Here is a 15751-nt window from a genome sequence, read left to right as displayed (position 1 = left end):
GTTACTTATAAGTGATTCAGTCAGATCAATAATATCACATAATATACAGCATATAGACATGGGGGTCTCAGGGAGATATATAGTATATATACATGAGATTATATACAGAACATAGAGAAGGGGGATCTGCTCGGCTGATGTACATTAAGTATTGATTAGCGAGATCTGGCAATATAGATAATATTGAGAGTTGATTCCATTGTAGTTCATTGTTGTCACCCAATACCGAGCTTAATATATTATTAATGGTCTCTCTCACATATTTTATAGCAGCAGATATAGTGATAAGTGCATTTAATTTGTAATAGCATCATAATTCTGACATTATTTTTATAGTAAATTCACAGAATGCATCGATTCAGATATTCAAGTTTTGATTTTTGACATGAATTTATTTTTCTCCTCAGATCACCTGAAAAGAAATCGAATGTTATCTATAAAGCAGCGAGCACAGAGGAGAACATGGTGTAGTCACTATGGAATGTTAATAGCTAGAAGCACTGCAAAGTACTTGTATCACACACCAATAAATAAGCATATTTATAAGAAATACGAAGAGTTGTTCTGATGTGGGTGGCAAGTTACCTGGTCACACACCTGGCAGAAGTAATGACACTAGGTACAGACACATGAACCCAATGTATTATCCTACGTATCACAGTGTTGTTACAACCTCTATATGACCAGCCATGCCCCAATGCGCCCAAATAGGCCCCATCAGACGGTGTAAATAAGGACCAGATGTGGTAATGCTGTCATTAATTACAGCTGGTGGTGGCACGGCCAGGTCACTAATTACTGTCATTAAATACCAATTGTGTAACACAGGAGGCCGCTATTATTATTATTATTATTATTATTATTATTATTATTATTATTATTATCTTTGACTTATAAGGCGCCACAAAGGGTCCGCAGCGCCGTACATTACATATACAAAAAACAGAACCAAGACACAACATGATACAAAAATGTATATAAACACAGGTGACAGGGTAAAGCAAATCAGATTATATCTGGGACAGATAGTAAAAGGGATGGTAGAAATCAGCGAGAAGGCCAAAGCTTAAGAAGACAGAGAAAACTGGGCTAGCGAGGCAGCCAAGAGGTACAGGGGGTGAAGGAACAGTAGAAGGAGCACACAAGGAAAGAGGGCCCTGCTCCTGAGAGCTTACATCCTAAAGGGAAGGGGGAGACACATAAAGGGTGGTACTAACTATGGGAGAGAGCCAGGACAAGAAAGTTAGGAGGACTGATAGACTTGAATAAAGAAATGAGTCTTAAGGGCACACTTGAAGCCTTTGAGAGTAGATGCTAAACTGATGGAAGGTGGAAGATCGTTCCACAGCAGGGGAGCAGCCCGGGCAAAGTCCTGAAGACGAGAGTGAGAGGAGGTGATCAGTGAAGTAGTGAGGCGGCGGTCACAGGCAGAGTGGAGGGGGCGGGTAAGAGTGTAGGTAGAGATGAGATTGGAGATGTAGGGAGGGGAAGATTGACTAAGAGCTTTAAAGGTGAGGGTGAGGAGTTTAAATTTAATTCTGTAGGATATGGGAAGCCAATGTAGTGACTGTTGAAGGGAGACTGTAGACACAGAGCGGCGGGAGAGAAAAATGAGGCGGGCAGCAGCATTGAGGATAGACTTAAGAGGGTCAAGGCAAGAATCAGGTAGGCCAGAGAGAAGAAGGTTACAGTATTCAAGGCGAGAGATAACAAGCGAGTGAACAAAGGTTTTCGTGGCTTCCATGGTGAGAAAGGGACGTATCTTAGATATATTCCGAAGGTGGAAGTAGCAGGATTTTGAGAGGGACAGAATGTGAGGCTTGAATAAGAGGGAGGAATCAAGGATGACCCCAAGGCATCGGACTTGGGGGACAGAAACAAGGTTGGTGTTATTAACAGAAATAGAGAGGGGGGGGAGGTGGGAGAGTCCTGGCAGGGAGGAAGACTATAAGCTCGGTCTTGGAAATATTGAGTTTAAGGAAGTGTTGGGACATCCAAGATGAGATGGCTGAGAGACAGGAGGAGACACGAGACAGAAGGGAAGGGGAGAGGTCAGGGGATGAAAGATAAATTTCATCACATTGGTGGTACTGGAGGCCAAAGGAGCGGATGAGGACACCAAGGGAGGAGGTGTAGTATTTTGCACATAAGTTAAATACTGACTGTTTTTTCATGTAGCACACAAATATCAACTTTAAATTTCAGTGTACAAATAAGCTATCAAGTATTTGTGTGCTACATAAAAAAACAGTCAGTATTTAACTTATGTGCAAAATAGAAAACTAGTTTGCACCCCTTGCAGTGTAACATGGTTTTGTCCAGAAGACTGAAATAAGATACCTCTTCATTTAAGATCCTTAATGAATCAGGCCCTATATGTTTAATTTTGTAAGATAGCATGTATCTCTAAAATTTGTTAAATAGGCTTCTCCAGTGATTGTTACATGTTTGGAAGTTCGCTATATCTGTATAAGATGCACAGTATATAACATATATTACATGGTGAGATCCCTATATCTGTATAGGATGCACAGTATATACCATATATTACATGTTAGTTAGATCCCTATATCTGTATAAGATGCACAGTATATGACATATATTACACGTTGGTTAGATCATTATATCTGTATAGGATGCACAGTATATAACATATATTACACTATGGTGAGATTCCTATAACTGTATAGGATGAACAGTATATAACATATATTACACCGTGAGTTCCCTATTTGTATAAGATGCACAGTATATAACATTTATTACATGTTGGTGAGATCATTATATCTGTATAGGATGCACAGTATATAACATATATTACACATTAGTGAGATCCCTATATCTATATAAGATGCACAGCATATAAAACAAAAAGGCAATTGTCAGTGCTTATGCGTTACACTGCATATCTCTGTGTGTCTAGCAAAATGAAAACATGAGGGGGTAAATGTATCATACCCCGGTTTTTTCAGCTCGCGGAAGACCCCTTTAAATTTTAGCTGTGAAGACGCAGATCTCCTGCGAGATGAAAAAACCGGAGTATGATACATTTACCCCGAGATGTTAGTTCATATTTTGATCAAAACAATTAAGCCTGCATCCCAGCATCAAGGGCACCTCATTATATAACATATATTACACGTTGGTGAGAGCCCTACATCTGTATAGGATGCACAGTATATACCATATATTACACGTTGGTTAGATCATTATATCTGTATAGGATGCACAGAATATAACATATATTACACTTTGGTGAGATCCCTACATCTGTATAGGATGCACAGTATATACCATATATTACACGTTGGTTAGATCATTATATCTGTATAGGATGCACAGAATATAACATATATTACACTTTGGTGAGATCCCTACATCTGTATAGGATGCACAGTATATACCATATATTACACGTTGGTTAGATCATTATATCTGTATAGGATGCACAGTATATAACATATATTACACTTTGGTGAGATCCCTATATCTGTATAGGATGCACAGTATATAACATATATTACACGTTGGTGAGATTCCTATATCTGTATAGGAAGTATTAAAGTAATTCTATCATTTTCAAATAAGCATTGCCCAAGCGATTGTATTGTGTTTCCAACGCACATTTTATTTTAGCAGATGTAATTTATTTTAGCAGATGTAAAATTTAACAGTTCAATACATGATTATAATACAGTACAGCCAATACCAAAATATAAATACATACCGCTGCGTTCGCTGCGCTCCCATGGGTACCAGTGAACAGTATTTCACTCCAGAATACTGTGGTCAGAGAATGACTGAAGCCAGTGGGAGTGCAGCTATATTGTATACACTCAGTGTTACAGAGAGAACAATGCAGATGACGTGGCTTGCTTCTATAGGTCCAGACTTCAGGTGGGTCCAGTGTAAACAGGTCATAGGCTAGTTCAAACAACCCCCTCTAAGGCTGAGGGTCAACATTCCAGATGATTCTCCTGCCCAGAAACCAGTTTAAGCTAGTCTATTTACACATTACAGTCAGTATAACTTTAAGTATTTATTTCCTAACATCACTAACTAGAGTATGCAATGTGCGATCTCTTCGGCGAAAGAACCGGACAACTGCTGATGAATAGGGGATTAAAATGATACCAGACATGACACATTTCCTATAACCCGAACCTTAAATAACACTAAAGTGTACATATAATCATAATATATAAACTAATAATAAACGAAATACTAGCTGCTCATAAATCCCTGTGGATTGGAATAAATATAAATATGAAATATATATGTATAACGAAATGTTAGAGTGCCTGTGCGAGCGTGCGCATTTTATCGCACCATGCAACGTGTTATGTGGCATACTGAGTGCAATCGCACGATAAAACAATATTAAACAATATACTTTCGTTCATCCAATTATACGACTTCGACAGAAGCAAGGTATATAACATATATTACACGTTGCTGAGATCCCAACATATTTATAGGATGCACAGTATATAACCACCGTGAGTTCCCCACCCTTTGATAGTATAATAAACTATCACCTTAAAGATGTTATATGCAGGATCTCAGTACCACGTTTCATTGCAATGTAAGCCCCCCCCCCCCCTTGGTGTATGACCACACTGTCTGTAGATCTAAACAATTTATCATAAGAGAGAGTCTTAATCCTCAAAACAGTTTCTTTCTTTTACTATAGACCGTACATCTCTGGAACTTGGAGATAACCTTTTGAATGCCCTTCAAGGGTGCAGTAAAACATGTAATACATTATTTGGAGGGGTACAGAGTACAATAGAACATGTATCAGTTATACAGAATACTCTACTACAGTTCTTCATGTCTAACAGGTTAATTTGTCCACAGCATGTCTTTTAGCTCAGACAACATTTAGATCAATAACATCATCCTATGTCTATCAATAATGTCATATACAATCTCCTTCAGCTTACGTTAGTATATACATTCCGATAATGTCATCAGTTCTTTTCATTAACACTTGTGGGCGGGCTATTGTCTGTTCGTTCCTCCCAGTCTCCCAATACTCAGGTTTCATTGTACGTGAAACAGTGGTCGGCTTGCAAAATATTGGGAGACTCCAGACTAAGGAACTAGTCACCTCCCACCCACAATTCGGGTACCTCAAGAATATTTAGTGGAAAGAGAACTAATCCTACTTCATATAATCACTGAGGCACGTGAGAGCACACCCAGCACTTAGTTTGGTCTAAAACCTTACCCACCCAAGAATGATAATCATTCTCAAGGATGCCTGCTCAAGTCTGAATATTACTGGACTGGCATCGTTGGATGTACCTCTCTTCAACTATGGGGTCAACATACTTACGGACGCAATGCTACTCAGACAATAGCCCCTTGCACTTTCTCCAAGCTCCAAGGTTTCCAAATTTTTCTTTTAACCCTGAATTGAATAGAGTAATTGGCTGGACCGATTGTGCTACTAACTTCTCCTTCATCCCCAACTCCTCAATATCATTACCTGAACCAGCCTCTGTCATCTGTCAACAATTAAAATAATTGGCCGTCCTGAAAAGAGAATGGGATGAGAGAAACACAGAACAGGAAAACTACAACTTCATGCTGGACAACTGTCTTAGCCTTTGGCTCAGGTGCTACTAACTTCATTCGAGACCTTCCAGAACAGATTCATGAGTGCACTTGGACTCTTCTCTGAGTGTTGGCTCCTCTGCAGTGGGTGAAATGGGTACCAGTGTCTCTGCTACTCTTGAAGTCGTGATGCTGGTAGCTTACACTTGGTACCTGTCTGTCAAATAACCTGAGCCTTGAAAATTACTGTTCCACAACTTACTCTCCCGGTCCAACGTTAGTGTAAATTTTCAGGAGACAGGGTTTTAAATGTTCTTGGTTACTAACTCACTATTTACCTCTCCTCTCAAGGTCTAGAGTAGTCTCTCAGTTACAAACCTATCACAAGAGTGTTATGACTGCCTTTGTTTTGAATCTGGCAGCAGTACCTATAATCCATCAGAGGTGCTGCTGTCCTGCTCCTGAATTCTGCAATATGCCTGAAGGAGTTAATCTCCTTGTCTGATGCTAATTAGAACTGCACCTGTTGCACTGCTTTAAGTACCTGCCTCTAGCTGTGCTCTGGGCAGTTCATCCGTTTGTTCCTGGTTGCTGCTAACCTGCTCCTGTGCTATTTGTTATATACCTGCTGGACTGAACTTCTGTGTATGACCCCTGCCTGTACCTTGGACCTTGCCTGCTTGCCTGAGACCTCGAATCATTTGCCTGTACCTTGGACCACGCTATTTTGCCTGTTGCCCTGACCTTTTGGACAGACTTCTGGACCTCGCTAATTTGCTTGATCTCTGCCTGGCTATTTGGATTTGTTTGTCTGATCACTGCTTTATCCCTGGACTCTGTCTGCTTTCCTGGTCAGCCTTCTGCCTTCTGGACTGGGGTAAAACTTATAATACTTGTTCCTGCCATTTTACTATACTGTCTCTTTTGGAACCTGTTATCTGTGGATTTGAGTTATCTTTGTTAATATATTTACCTGAATAAAGACACTTTGCCTTACACTACTGTTGCTCTTCGTGAATGCACTGGGATTCATAACATGATGAACTGCCATACAATCTGGGCCTGCTGATTGCACGCCTTCTGCCTTAGTCCTGGAATTCCTAGTGTTTTTGCATTGAACTCTGTGTTTGGCTATTAGACATGTCAGTAAATCCACAATTACAAATGCTGCAAATGGACATTGTTCAGCTCCGTTACCAAATCATACAGGTTTCCACTTTACTCCAAGAACTGCTTAAAACCCTTCCTGCTGCTGTGTTAAGTATTTTCAACACTATTTCTGATTTTAAAGCAACAAACTCCTCTAATGAAAGCATGCAGACTGCAGAGAATCCTCCAAGAACTTTTTCTGACATTGGTGCTGCATCTATGGTAATGCCAGCGGTCCCTACCATTAGGGATTCTAAACGACCAAGCTACCTGCGTCCCCCTCTCACTGAGGAGGAACGATGGCGCAGAAGGATTGGTAAACTATGCCTCTACTGCACCAGTGGCGAACATTTCTTACAAAGCTGTCCGCTCCGCAGACCACAACATCGTATGGAGCAGCCTTCAATGTGCTCCTCTCCAGACCCTGGATTTTTCTGCACGTCACCTCCTGTTGCTTTACTTCAGCCTAATCTGCCAGTTCCAGTTGCCGCCTGTCCTGCGGTGCCAGTTCCAGCTGCTGCCTGTCCTGCGGTGTCAGTTCCAGCTGCTGCCTGTCCTGTGATGCCAGTTCCAGCTACCGCCGGTCCTGAGTCCGCTGTGTCCGGTCCTGAGTCCGCTGTGTCCGGTCCTGAGTCCACTGTGTCCGGTCCTGAGTCCGCTGTGTCCGGTCCTGAGTCCGCTGTGTCCGGTCCTGAGTCCGCTGCCTCTACTCCCGGGTCTTCAGCCGCTGCCTCTACTCCCGGGTCTTCAAATGCTGCCTCTACTCCCGGGTCTACAGCCGCTGCCTCTACTCCCGGGTCTTCAGCCGCTGCCTCTACTTCCGGGTCTTCAGCCGCTGCCTCTAATCCCGGGTCTTCAGCTCCAGAGGGGGAGCTGCCCTTACAGTCTGCTCCAGAGGGGGCGTGGCCCTTACAGTCTGCTCCAGAGGGGGCGCTGCCCTTATAGTCTGCTCCAGAGAGGGCCCTGTCCCTCCAGCCCATTCCAGAGAGGGCCCTGTCCCTCCAGCTCGTTCCAGAGAGAGCCCTGTCCCTCCAGCCCGTTCCAGAGAGGGCCCTGTCCCTCCAGCCCATTCCAGAGAGGGCCCTGTCCCTCCAGCCCGTTCCAGAGAGAGCCCTGTCCCTCCAGCCCGTTCCAGAGAGAGCCCTGTCCCTCCAGCCCATTCCAGAGAGGGCCCTGTCCCTCCAGCCCGTTCCAGAGAGGGCCCTGTCCCTCCAGCCCGTTCCAGAGAGGGCCCTGTCCCTCCAGCCCATTCCAGAGGGGCCCTGTCCCTCCAGTCCTCTCCCGAGTTGCCTGTCCATGCAGTCCAGCCCGAGTTGCCTGTCCATGCGGTCCTGCCCGAGTTGCCTGTCCATGCGGTCCAGCCCGAGTTGCCTGTCCATGCGGTCCAGCCCGCGTTGCCTGTCCATGCGGTCCAGCCCGCGTTGCCTGTCCATGCGGTCCAGACCGAGTTGCCTGTCTATGCGGTTCAGCCGGAGTTACCACTTGGTACTGTCTGCTCTGAGGCATCTCACAGTGCTGTCTGCTCTGAGGCATCTCACAGTGCTGTCTGCTCTGAGGCATCTCACAGTGCTGTCTGCTCTGAGGCATCTCACAGTGCTGTCTGCTCTGAGGCATCTCACAGTGCAATCCAGTCAGAGTGCTGTGCCCAGTCTGGGCTTCTTGTCAAGTGTGCCCAACTTGCCGTCCCAGTCGGGGACTCCTGCTCTGCCGTTCCAGTTGAGGACTCTCCAGAGACTGCTGCACAAGCTGGGTACTCTCCAGAGACTGCAATTGAGCCTGAATGCCCAAAAGCCTCTTCTGAGTCATCAGATCCTCCTCCAGTCTTCTTTGATGGAGACATCAAACAGTTTGTTACGGTACTCGAACTTTCCATGAAACAGTTTCAAGAATGTCCGGATTATTTTGTTGACCAATTGAACCAAGTGGGTTCAATTATTATGTGTTTTAGAGGGGAGCCACAAACCTGGGCCTTATCATTACTAAATTCCAAAACCCCATTATTCATAATACTATGGACTTTGTTAATGCTGTTTGTCAGAAGTACACTCCATCCACAGTCAAGTCATCTGATCACGATTTTTCTGTGCCCATTCCAGCCTGTGCGTCAGTTCCTGCACTTGTCCATAAGACCTCTATGAATGTGTCTTCCATCAGACAGTCTATGTCATCTAGGGAGAAGGTTAACAAGAACGGAAAAACCCTTGCTTTGCCACTTCAGTCACAACAAACACCAACCTTGGTGACCTGGCTTTTTGGGCATATCATCATCTGGTGATAAAATAAAACGTCCTATCCCGACTCTAGGCTGGGACACAGACTCTGAAAGTGAATTTGTGGAGGATACTAGAGAGTTAGTGGACGAACTTGCCAATTCTTCTGCTTCTGAAGAATTGGGTCTTCTCTGTACTCCATTAGAGAAGAACCCAATTGTGTCTCCAGGGAGATCTTATAAAAAGAAAAAGAAGAGGAGAAAAACCTGAAGGGAGCATGTATGGAGCGTCTGGAATCCGCTCCTTAAAGGGGGGGGTTATTTTATGACTGCCTTTGTTTTGTATCTGGCAGCAGTACCTATAATCCATCAGAGGTGCTGCTGTCCTGCTCCTGAACTCTGCAATATGCCTGAAGGAGTTAATCTCATTGTCTGATGCTAATTAGAACTGCACCTGTTGCACTGCTTTAAGTACCTGCCTCTAGCTGTGCTCTGGGCAGTTCATCCGTTTGTTCCTGGCTGCTGCTAACCTGCTCCTGTGCTATTTGATATATACCTGCTGGACTGAACTTCTGTGTATGATCCCTGCCTGTACCTTGGACCTTGCCTGCGACCTTGAATCATTTGCCTGTACCTTGGACCACGCTATTTTGCCTGTTGCCCTGACCTTTTGGACAGACTTCTGGACCTCGCTAATTTGCTTGATCTCTGCCTGGCTATTTGGATTTGTTTGTCTGATCACTGCTTTATCCCTGGACTCTGTTTGCTTTCCTGGACAGCCTTGTGCCTTCTGGACTGGGGTAAAACTTATTATACTTGTTCCTGCCATTTTACTATACAGTCTCTTTTGGAACCTGTTATCTGTGGATTTGAGTTATCTTTGTTAATATATTTACCTGAATAAAGACATTTTGCCTTACACTACTGTTACTCTTCGTGAATGCACTGGGATTCATAACAAAGAGAAGTCCAAAACATTTCAAAAGTCAACAGGTTAGGAGGCAGCTCAGGAGTGATCTTGATAGTGGGGAGGACTAGTGGCTAAAGCTATCAGCCACTTCAATCAAGTTCCAACTCTCATTCTATTCAATACGTTCTACCTAGTACCGTTACTTTATGTTCACACTGGTTTGTGGCTAATCAAAAAGTATGTAATTTGTTACCACTACTCATACATTATACATTTATCAATAACATGAATACCCCTATCACCTATTATAACTCTAGGGCTATCACATTGAATAACAATAGCTTTGAGTATGACACAGTAATACATTAGACACATTTCAATACACCTTTACCCAGATATATTTCATTGGTACACCAGTGTATACTTGAGGATCCTACAAGGTGGTAATTGGATGACATGGATTTGTTTCACCTGGAGAAAAACCTATCTGCAGGAGGGATATGGGATGGCTCTATTGATATCATCTTCCTGACATTCTCTCAACCAAGACAGGACATTGCCGTCCTACTAGCTTGAGAAGAAACGTCAGGTGCACCCCAATATACTCTTACCAGTTTGCAAGTACCTTCTGTACCCAGCTGAGCCAGACCAAGTGATGTCTTCGCTAGGTCTGGAAGATACACTCTGGGAGCTACTGCTCTACCTTGTCCATCTCTCCAGGGTCCGCCAGACTCCTAACCACATCTCTTCACCTTCCAGACAGTTTATTCTTCAGGTAACACAAATCTTCATATATTAAACAATATGTACATGTGTGGGTGTGTGTGTTCACATTTTAAAACAATACAACAAAAAACAAAACAAAACATAGATTTTTTTAGCTGTCACATACAACCCTGCTGTGTATTTGACAGCTATGTTCGCCCTGGTGTGACAGCCATGTATAGTCGTGTGTGTGTAAGCGTGGATTTTACTAGCAGCTACTTCAGTTGGTAACTGTGTCACTGTATAAAATCCTCTATGTAGTGTCTTACTCGTGTGCTGGTATTGCTATAAAGGATTTTTCAGTAACCTCAACGTCGCCCCCTAGACTAGAAAAATTCTGAAGACCAATGTATATCAATTGATTTTCCCTCTGCCAACTCACATGCCATTTTCAGTACCCCACATTCAGCTACTTGACTAAGTGAGAAGGGCAAAGGCATCTATCTCTATAAAACTTTCTTCAAATATAACAGTAACCTGTACATGTCTGTCTAACAGTGAAAATATGAAAATTCTACATTTTCTAGGGTTTCACATTATGTCGTATCTTGTGGCAAAAATCCTACTCCAATGTTCTACACAGAGATGCATATCTGTATGTCTAGCCTCCAGCAATCTCCTGAGACCACCCTTTGTGCATACATATAATGGCACATTTTTGTACAGGAGGCACAAAACACAAAAAAACAAAACAGATATGCAATCTATAAAACATGAATCGTATTTCCACAACAAAAAACTTTTCTGCTTAAATTAGCAGCTTCTATACACATAAAACAAACCCCTAACTGTTTCTGTAACTCATGTCAATCTAGTGTGTATATCCCTGAGTCCTTCTTATGTCAAAAAAAGTCTTAGCCCCATTAATGAGACCGTATCTACGTGTTTTTGCATCTCTATACAAGAGAAGAGAGAGAGATACTAGCATAGATGTAAAGAATGAGAAATAAGAAAGCAATGAATAATAGGAATACAAAGATTTCAATACAAAGGTTTGAAAACAAATAGACATGCAGAAAGGGAGATTTTTACAGTTAACATGACAGCTGGATTGGACACTATGGGAAAATGGCTTTATTCATTCTACTAATCCCCTTAGTTATTCACTAAACTATGACCCCTCCCCATACTTGACTAGGGGGTCTTACATCAACCGTGCAATCCAGTGTGGTCAGTCATTTTGTTCATTAAGAACTCGGTATCACCATAACTACATACCTTTGCAACGAACTTCCTGACTTATAACAGAGAAATGAAAACAATTAACTCTTGGTGACTCATACTTATCTAAGATACATAAAACGATATTTTGGAGCAAAGTATGTACATACTTCATTTTTAGATAATGATTCTCAACCAAACAAATTATCATGAGTCACTGCAGCCTAAAACAAAGAGTGTTCCAATGATCCATTGTTAATTTGTCTTTCAAGAGTAATTTTTCTATTTCTCTATCCCACCCCCTTAAGCACTAAGTCTATATTCCTTTTGTCTACCCTTATCTGTGAGAAGAAAAAACAAGATAGTTATCTTAAAACAGCAAACGAAACAAACATTTTCATTCTTTATCATCGGCCAGCGATCAGGAAAGCAAACATATGACACATAAAACAAACAAGCACTAACAACAAAATATACTTTTAAATCAGTTTCTTTCTAAATTTGCACACTGATACTTACCACAGATTAACATTTACCCCGCCTGGTTGTAGGACTACAGGTCTGACCTGAACTCTAGAGTTGGCTATAGTTCTCCTCCAAGGCATTGGCTACTATGAGGTGTGCAGGCAAGTGTTGAGAAGCCTCTGAGACTTGTGTGCGCCATCTCTGTGGGTGTCTATGTGATTCCCCCTTAGATGGCCCAAGTCTCTTTGCTTCCGCTCTTGTCATTGTACAGTCCTTTGCTTGGTGTCCCGTTTTAGTGCATCTAAAACACTTCCTCAACTCATGTTGTTTCTATTCCTTAAACCAGGTGTTATTATACTGTGGTAGTGTGTGCAGTCCCTCTAGTGCTTGGATACTCACCATCATTAACCTATCACTTAGTGTCTCTTTCTGTTTATTTATATTTCTATCATGTTCTACAACTGACTCCCTGAGAGCATCTACAGTGATCCCTCTCCAGTTCGGTAATGAAGTTTGCACCCTTGTTTTCAAACTTTCCCTGAGGCCATCCATTAAGACTGAAACAGCTACCTCCCTGTAGTGTACATCATCCTTTATGTCTGATAACTCAGTGTATTTGGCCATCGCTATCAGAGCTCTAGAAAAATAGTCCACTGCATTTTCACTATCCTGTGGTTTGCTAGTGAAAATTTTACTCCAGTCCACTACCACAGGAAAGTATATGGCCAACTGAGAGATTATGCGTTTAATATTTTCCTGATTATCATCATCTGTAAAGGACTTCCCTTCCTCCAACATACAATCCTTAATAAACTTTTGTATAACAGAACCGGGAGGAAGACAGGACCTAAACACCACTCGCCAATCTTTATTAGTTGGCTCATGTGCATAACCTAAATCTCTAACAAATCTCTGACACTTGGCTAGATCTTTCCTAGGATTTGGGAACTCAGACATAATTGCACGCAGTTCAGATCTAGTCCATGGACAATGCATTTCTACATCTCTTATGGGAACTACGCCATCTCTGTCCGCCTTCCCATTGGGAACTGCTATTGTGCAGACAGGATGTATACCTACTAAATCACTACATTCTGAACTAGTTGCTGGAATTGCTGTTGCAGTATAATGGATGTCTTCCCTTCTATTAATCTCTACATTATTCTCACCAATTTCAGCCGCTGCCCCTGCTGTTTGAACTGTTCCATTTCCTTGTCCAGGTGGTGCCTCTTGCATGTTACCAACATGGGCAGTGGCCCAAATGACGGTGGGTTCACCTTCTTCCCTTGATACCTTATCTTTAACGTAAACTATAGGATACAAGTTACTGGTTACATTCTTAACATTTTTGGTATTGGCTGTACTTCTCACCTCAATCGCATTTGGCTGCAAGGGCGCACATGTGCTCAGTTCTCCACGTTTCTCAAGGCTCACTTCCGCTGTGCACGCGCTTTTCGCCACGCCTACTTCCGCTGTGCACTCGCTGCTCTGCCACGTGTTGCCTTCCATTTGCCACAATTTTAAACAATCATTATGTTTATTTCTCACTTTTGTTGGTTTAATCAACTGTACTTTATCTGTAACATTATTCAACACCTCTGAATTGAAACTACCGATCTTTAGAAAAGGTCTCTCACAATCCTTGGTCATCTTGACCCACTTGTCGCAATATGCCGTTGCATACGCACCATATTTCTTAAACATAAGAAACCATGCAGAACCAATCGGCCCTTAACCTTATCAACCATTTCTAACATATGTTTAGAGACCTGTTTTCACCGTATACCTTGTATACTACTTATTCAAATCACGTACTTCTTCAATACACCGTATGTTACTCAAAATACCACATACTACTTAAAACCACACCATATACTACTTAAAATACCGTATATTACTTAAAACAACACTGTATGCTGCTCAAAATACCACATACTACTTAAAACACCATATACTACTTAAAATACTGTATATTACTTAAAACAACACCGTATGCTACTCAAAATTCCACATACTACTTAAAATCACACCACCGTATGCTACTTAAAATACCGCATACTACTAGAATAGTGTTCTTATTTCAAACACAACCTCGGCCGTCCAGTCCACCTCGTCAAGCAGCAACGGATATCCCTGTCTTTTCAACAATAAATCACCTCTTTGTCTGTCTCTTTTAAACAGTATGCAAATTCTTTCCTTATTTGTCTGTTTTCAACAGTATACAAACTCTTCTCTTATCTTTATGTATACCATTCACATACAACCTTTTGTTTTCTGCACAAAAAATAGATTTCCCAAACAATGGTAATATCTTTTCAGAGGTTTTAACAAGTGATTATACTATACATATATAGTAGACTATGAACATGATTGTTTAAACACGTGGCAATAATACCAGAAGTACACATACACTATGCAATGCAATACCTTTTAAAATGCAAAAACGACAATAAAAAGAAACATTTTTCTTTCTTGTCCCTAGATTCAAGTTAGCGCTCCTTTAGATTATGCAACAGCGGACATTTGGTTTCACAACACAGACTGAACAACAGGTTTTGAACACATTGCGTTCTTTCCTGTATGTGACGCGTCTTCCACCCTTTGTTGAGGAACCGAAATCCGTATGTGTGGCTTATCATCCGGTAGCGTAACCACCAACTTCGAGCCCCCAAATTATTAAAGTAATTCTATCATTTTCAAATAAGCATTGCCCAAGCGATTGTATTGTGTTTCCAATGCACAAAGTAATTTATTTTAGCAGATGTAAAATTTAACAGTTCAATACATGATTATAATACAGTACAGCCAATACCAAAAGATAAATACATACCGCTGTGTTTGCTTGCACTAGCTGCGCTCCCACAGGTACCAGTGAACAGTATTTCACTCCAGAATACTGTGGTCAGAGAATGACTGAAGCCAGTGGGAGTGCAGCTATATTATATACACTCAGTGTTACAGAGAGAACAATGCAGATGACGTGGCTTGCTTCTATAGGTCCAGACTTCAGGCGGGTCCAGTGTAAACAGGTCATAGGCAAGTTCAAACAACCCCCTCTAAGGCTGAGGGTCAACATTCCAGATGATTCTCCTGCCCAGAAACCAATTTAAGCTAGTCCTTTTTACACATTACAGTCAGTATAACTTTAAGTATTTATTCCCTAACATCACTATGCGACGTGTTTTGTGGCATACTGAGTGCAATCGCACGATAAAACAATATTAACCAATATACTTTCGTTCATCCAATTATACGACTTCGACAGAAGCAAGGTATATAACATATATTACACGTTGCTGAGATCCCAATATATTTATAGGATGCACAGTATATAACATATATTCCACTGTGAGTTCCCTATCTGTATAAGATGCACAGAATATAACATATGTTACACATTAGTGAGATCCCTATATCTGTATAAGATGCACAGTATATAATATATAGTACACGTTAGTGAGAACCCTATATCTGTATAAGATGCACAGTATATAATATATATTACACGTTGATGAGATCCCTATTTCTGT

The 15751-nt window shown here is 41.8% G+C and overlaps 1 protein-coding gene across 1 annotated transcript in view; it reads left to right on the top strand.

Moving 5' to 3' along the window:
* CA9 (carbonic anhydrase 9) overlaps nucleotides 1-550 on the top strand; it is a 115549-nt gene extending 114999 nt beyond the window's left edge. Inside the window, exon 12 of the mRNA XM_075187509.1 lies at nucleotides 408-550. Within this exon, the coding sequence (XP_075043610.1) occupies nucleotides 408-471 (64 nt within the window). The 3' untranslated portion in view covers nucleotides 472-550. The remainder of the gene's footprint in view (nucleotides 1-407) is intronic.
* The last annotated feature ends 15201 nt before the right edge of the window (nucleotides 551-15751 follow it).

Source organism: Mixophyes fleayi, chromosome 1 (genome assembly GCF_038048845.1).
Source record: "Mixophyes fleayi isolate aMixFle1 chromosome 1, aMixFle1.hap1, whole genome shotgun sequence".
NCBI lineage: Eukaryota > Metazoa > Chordata > Amphibia > Anura > Limnodynastidae > Mixophyes > Mixophyes fleayi.
This window is presented reverse-complemented; position numbering and strand designations above follow the sequence as displayed.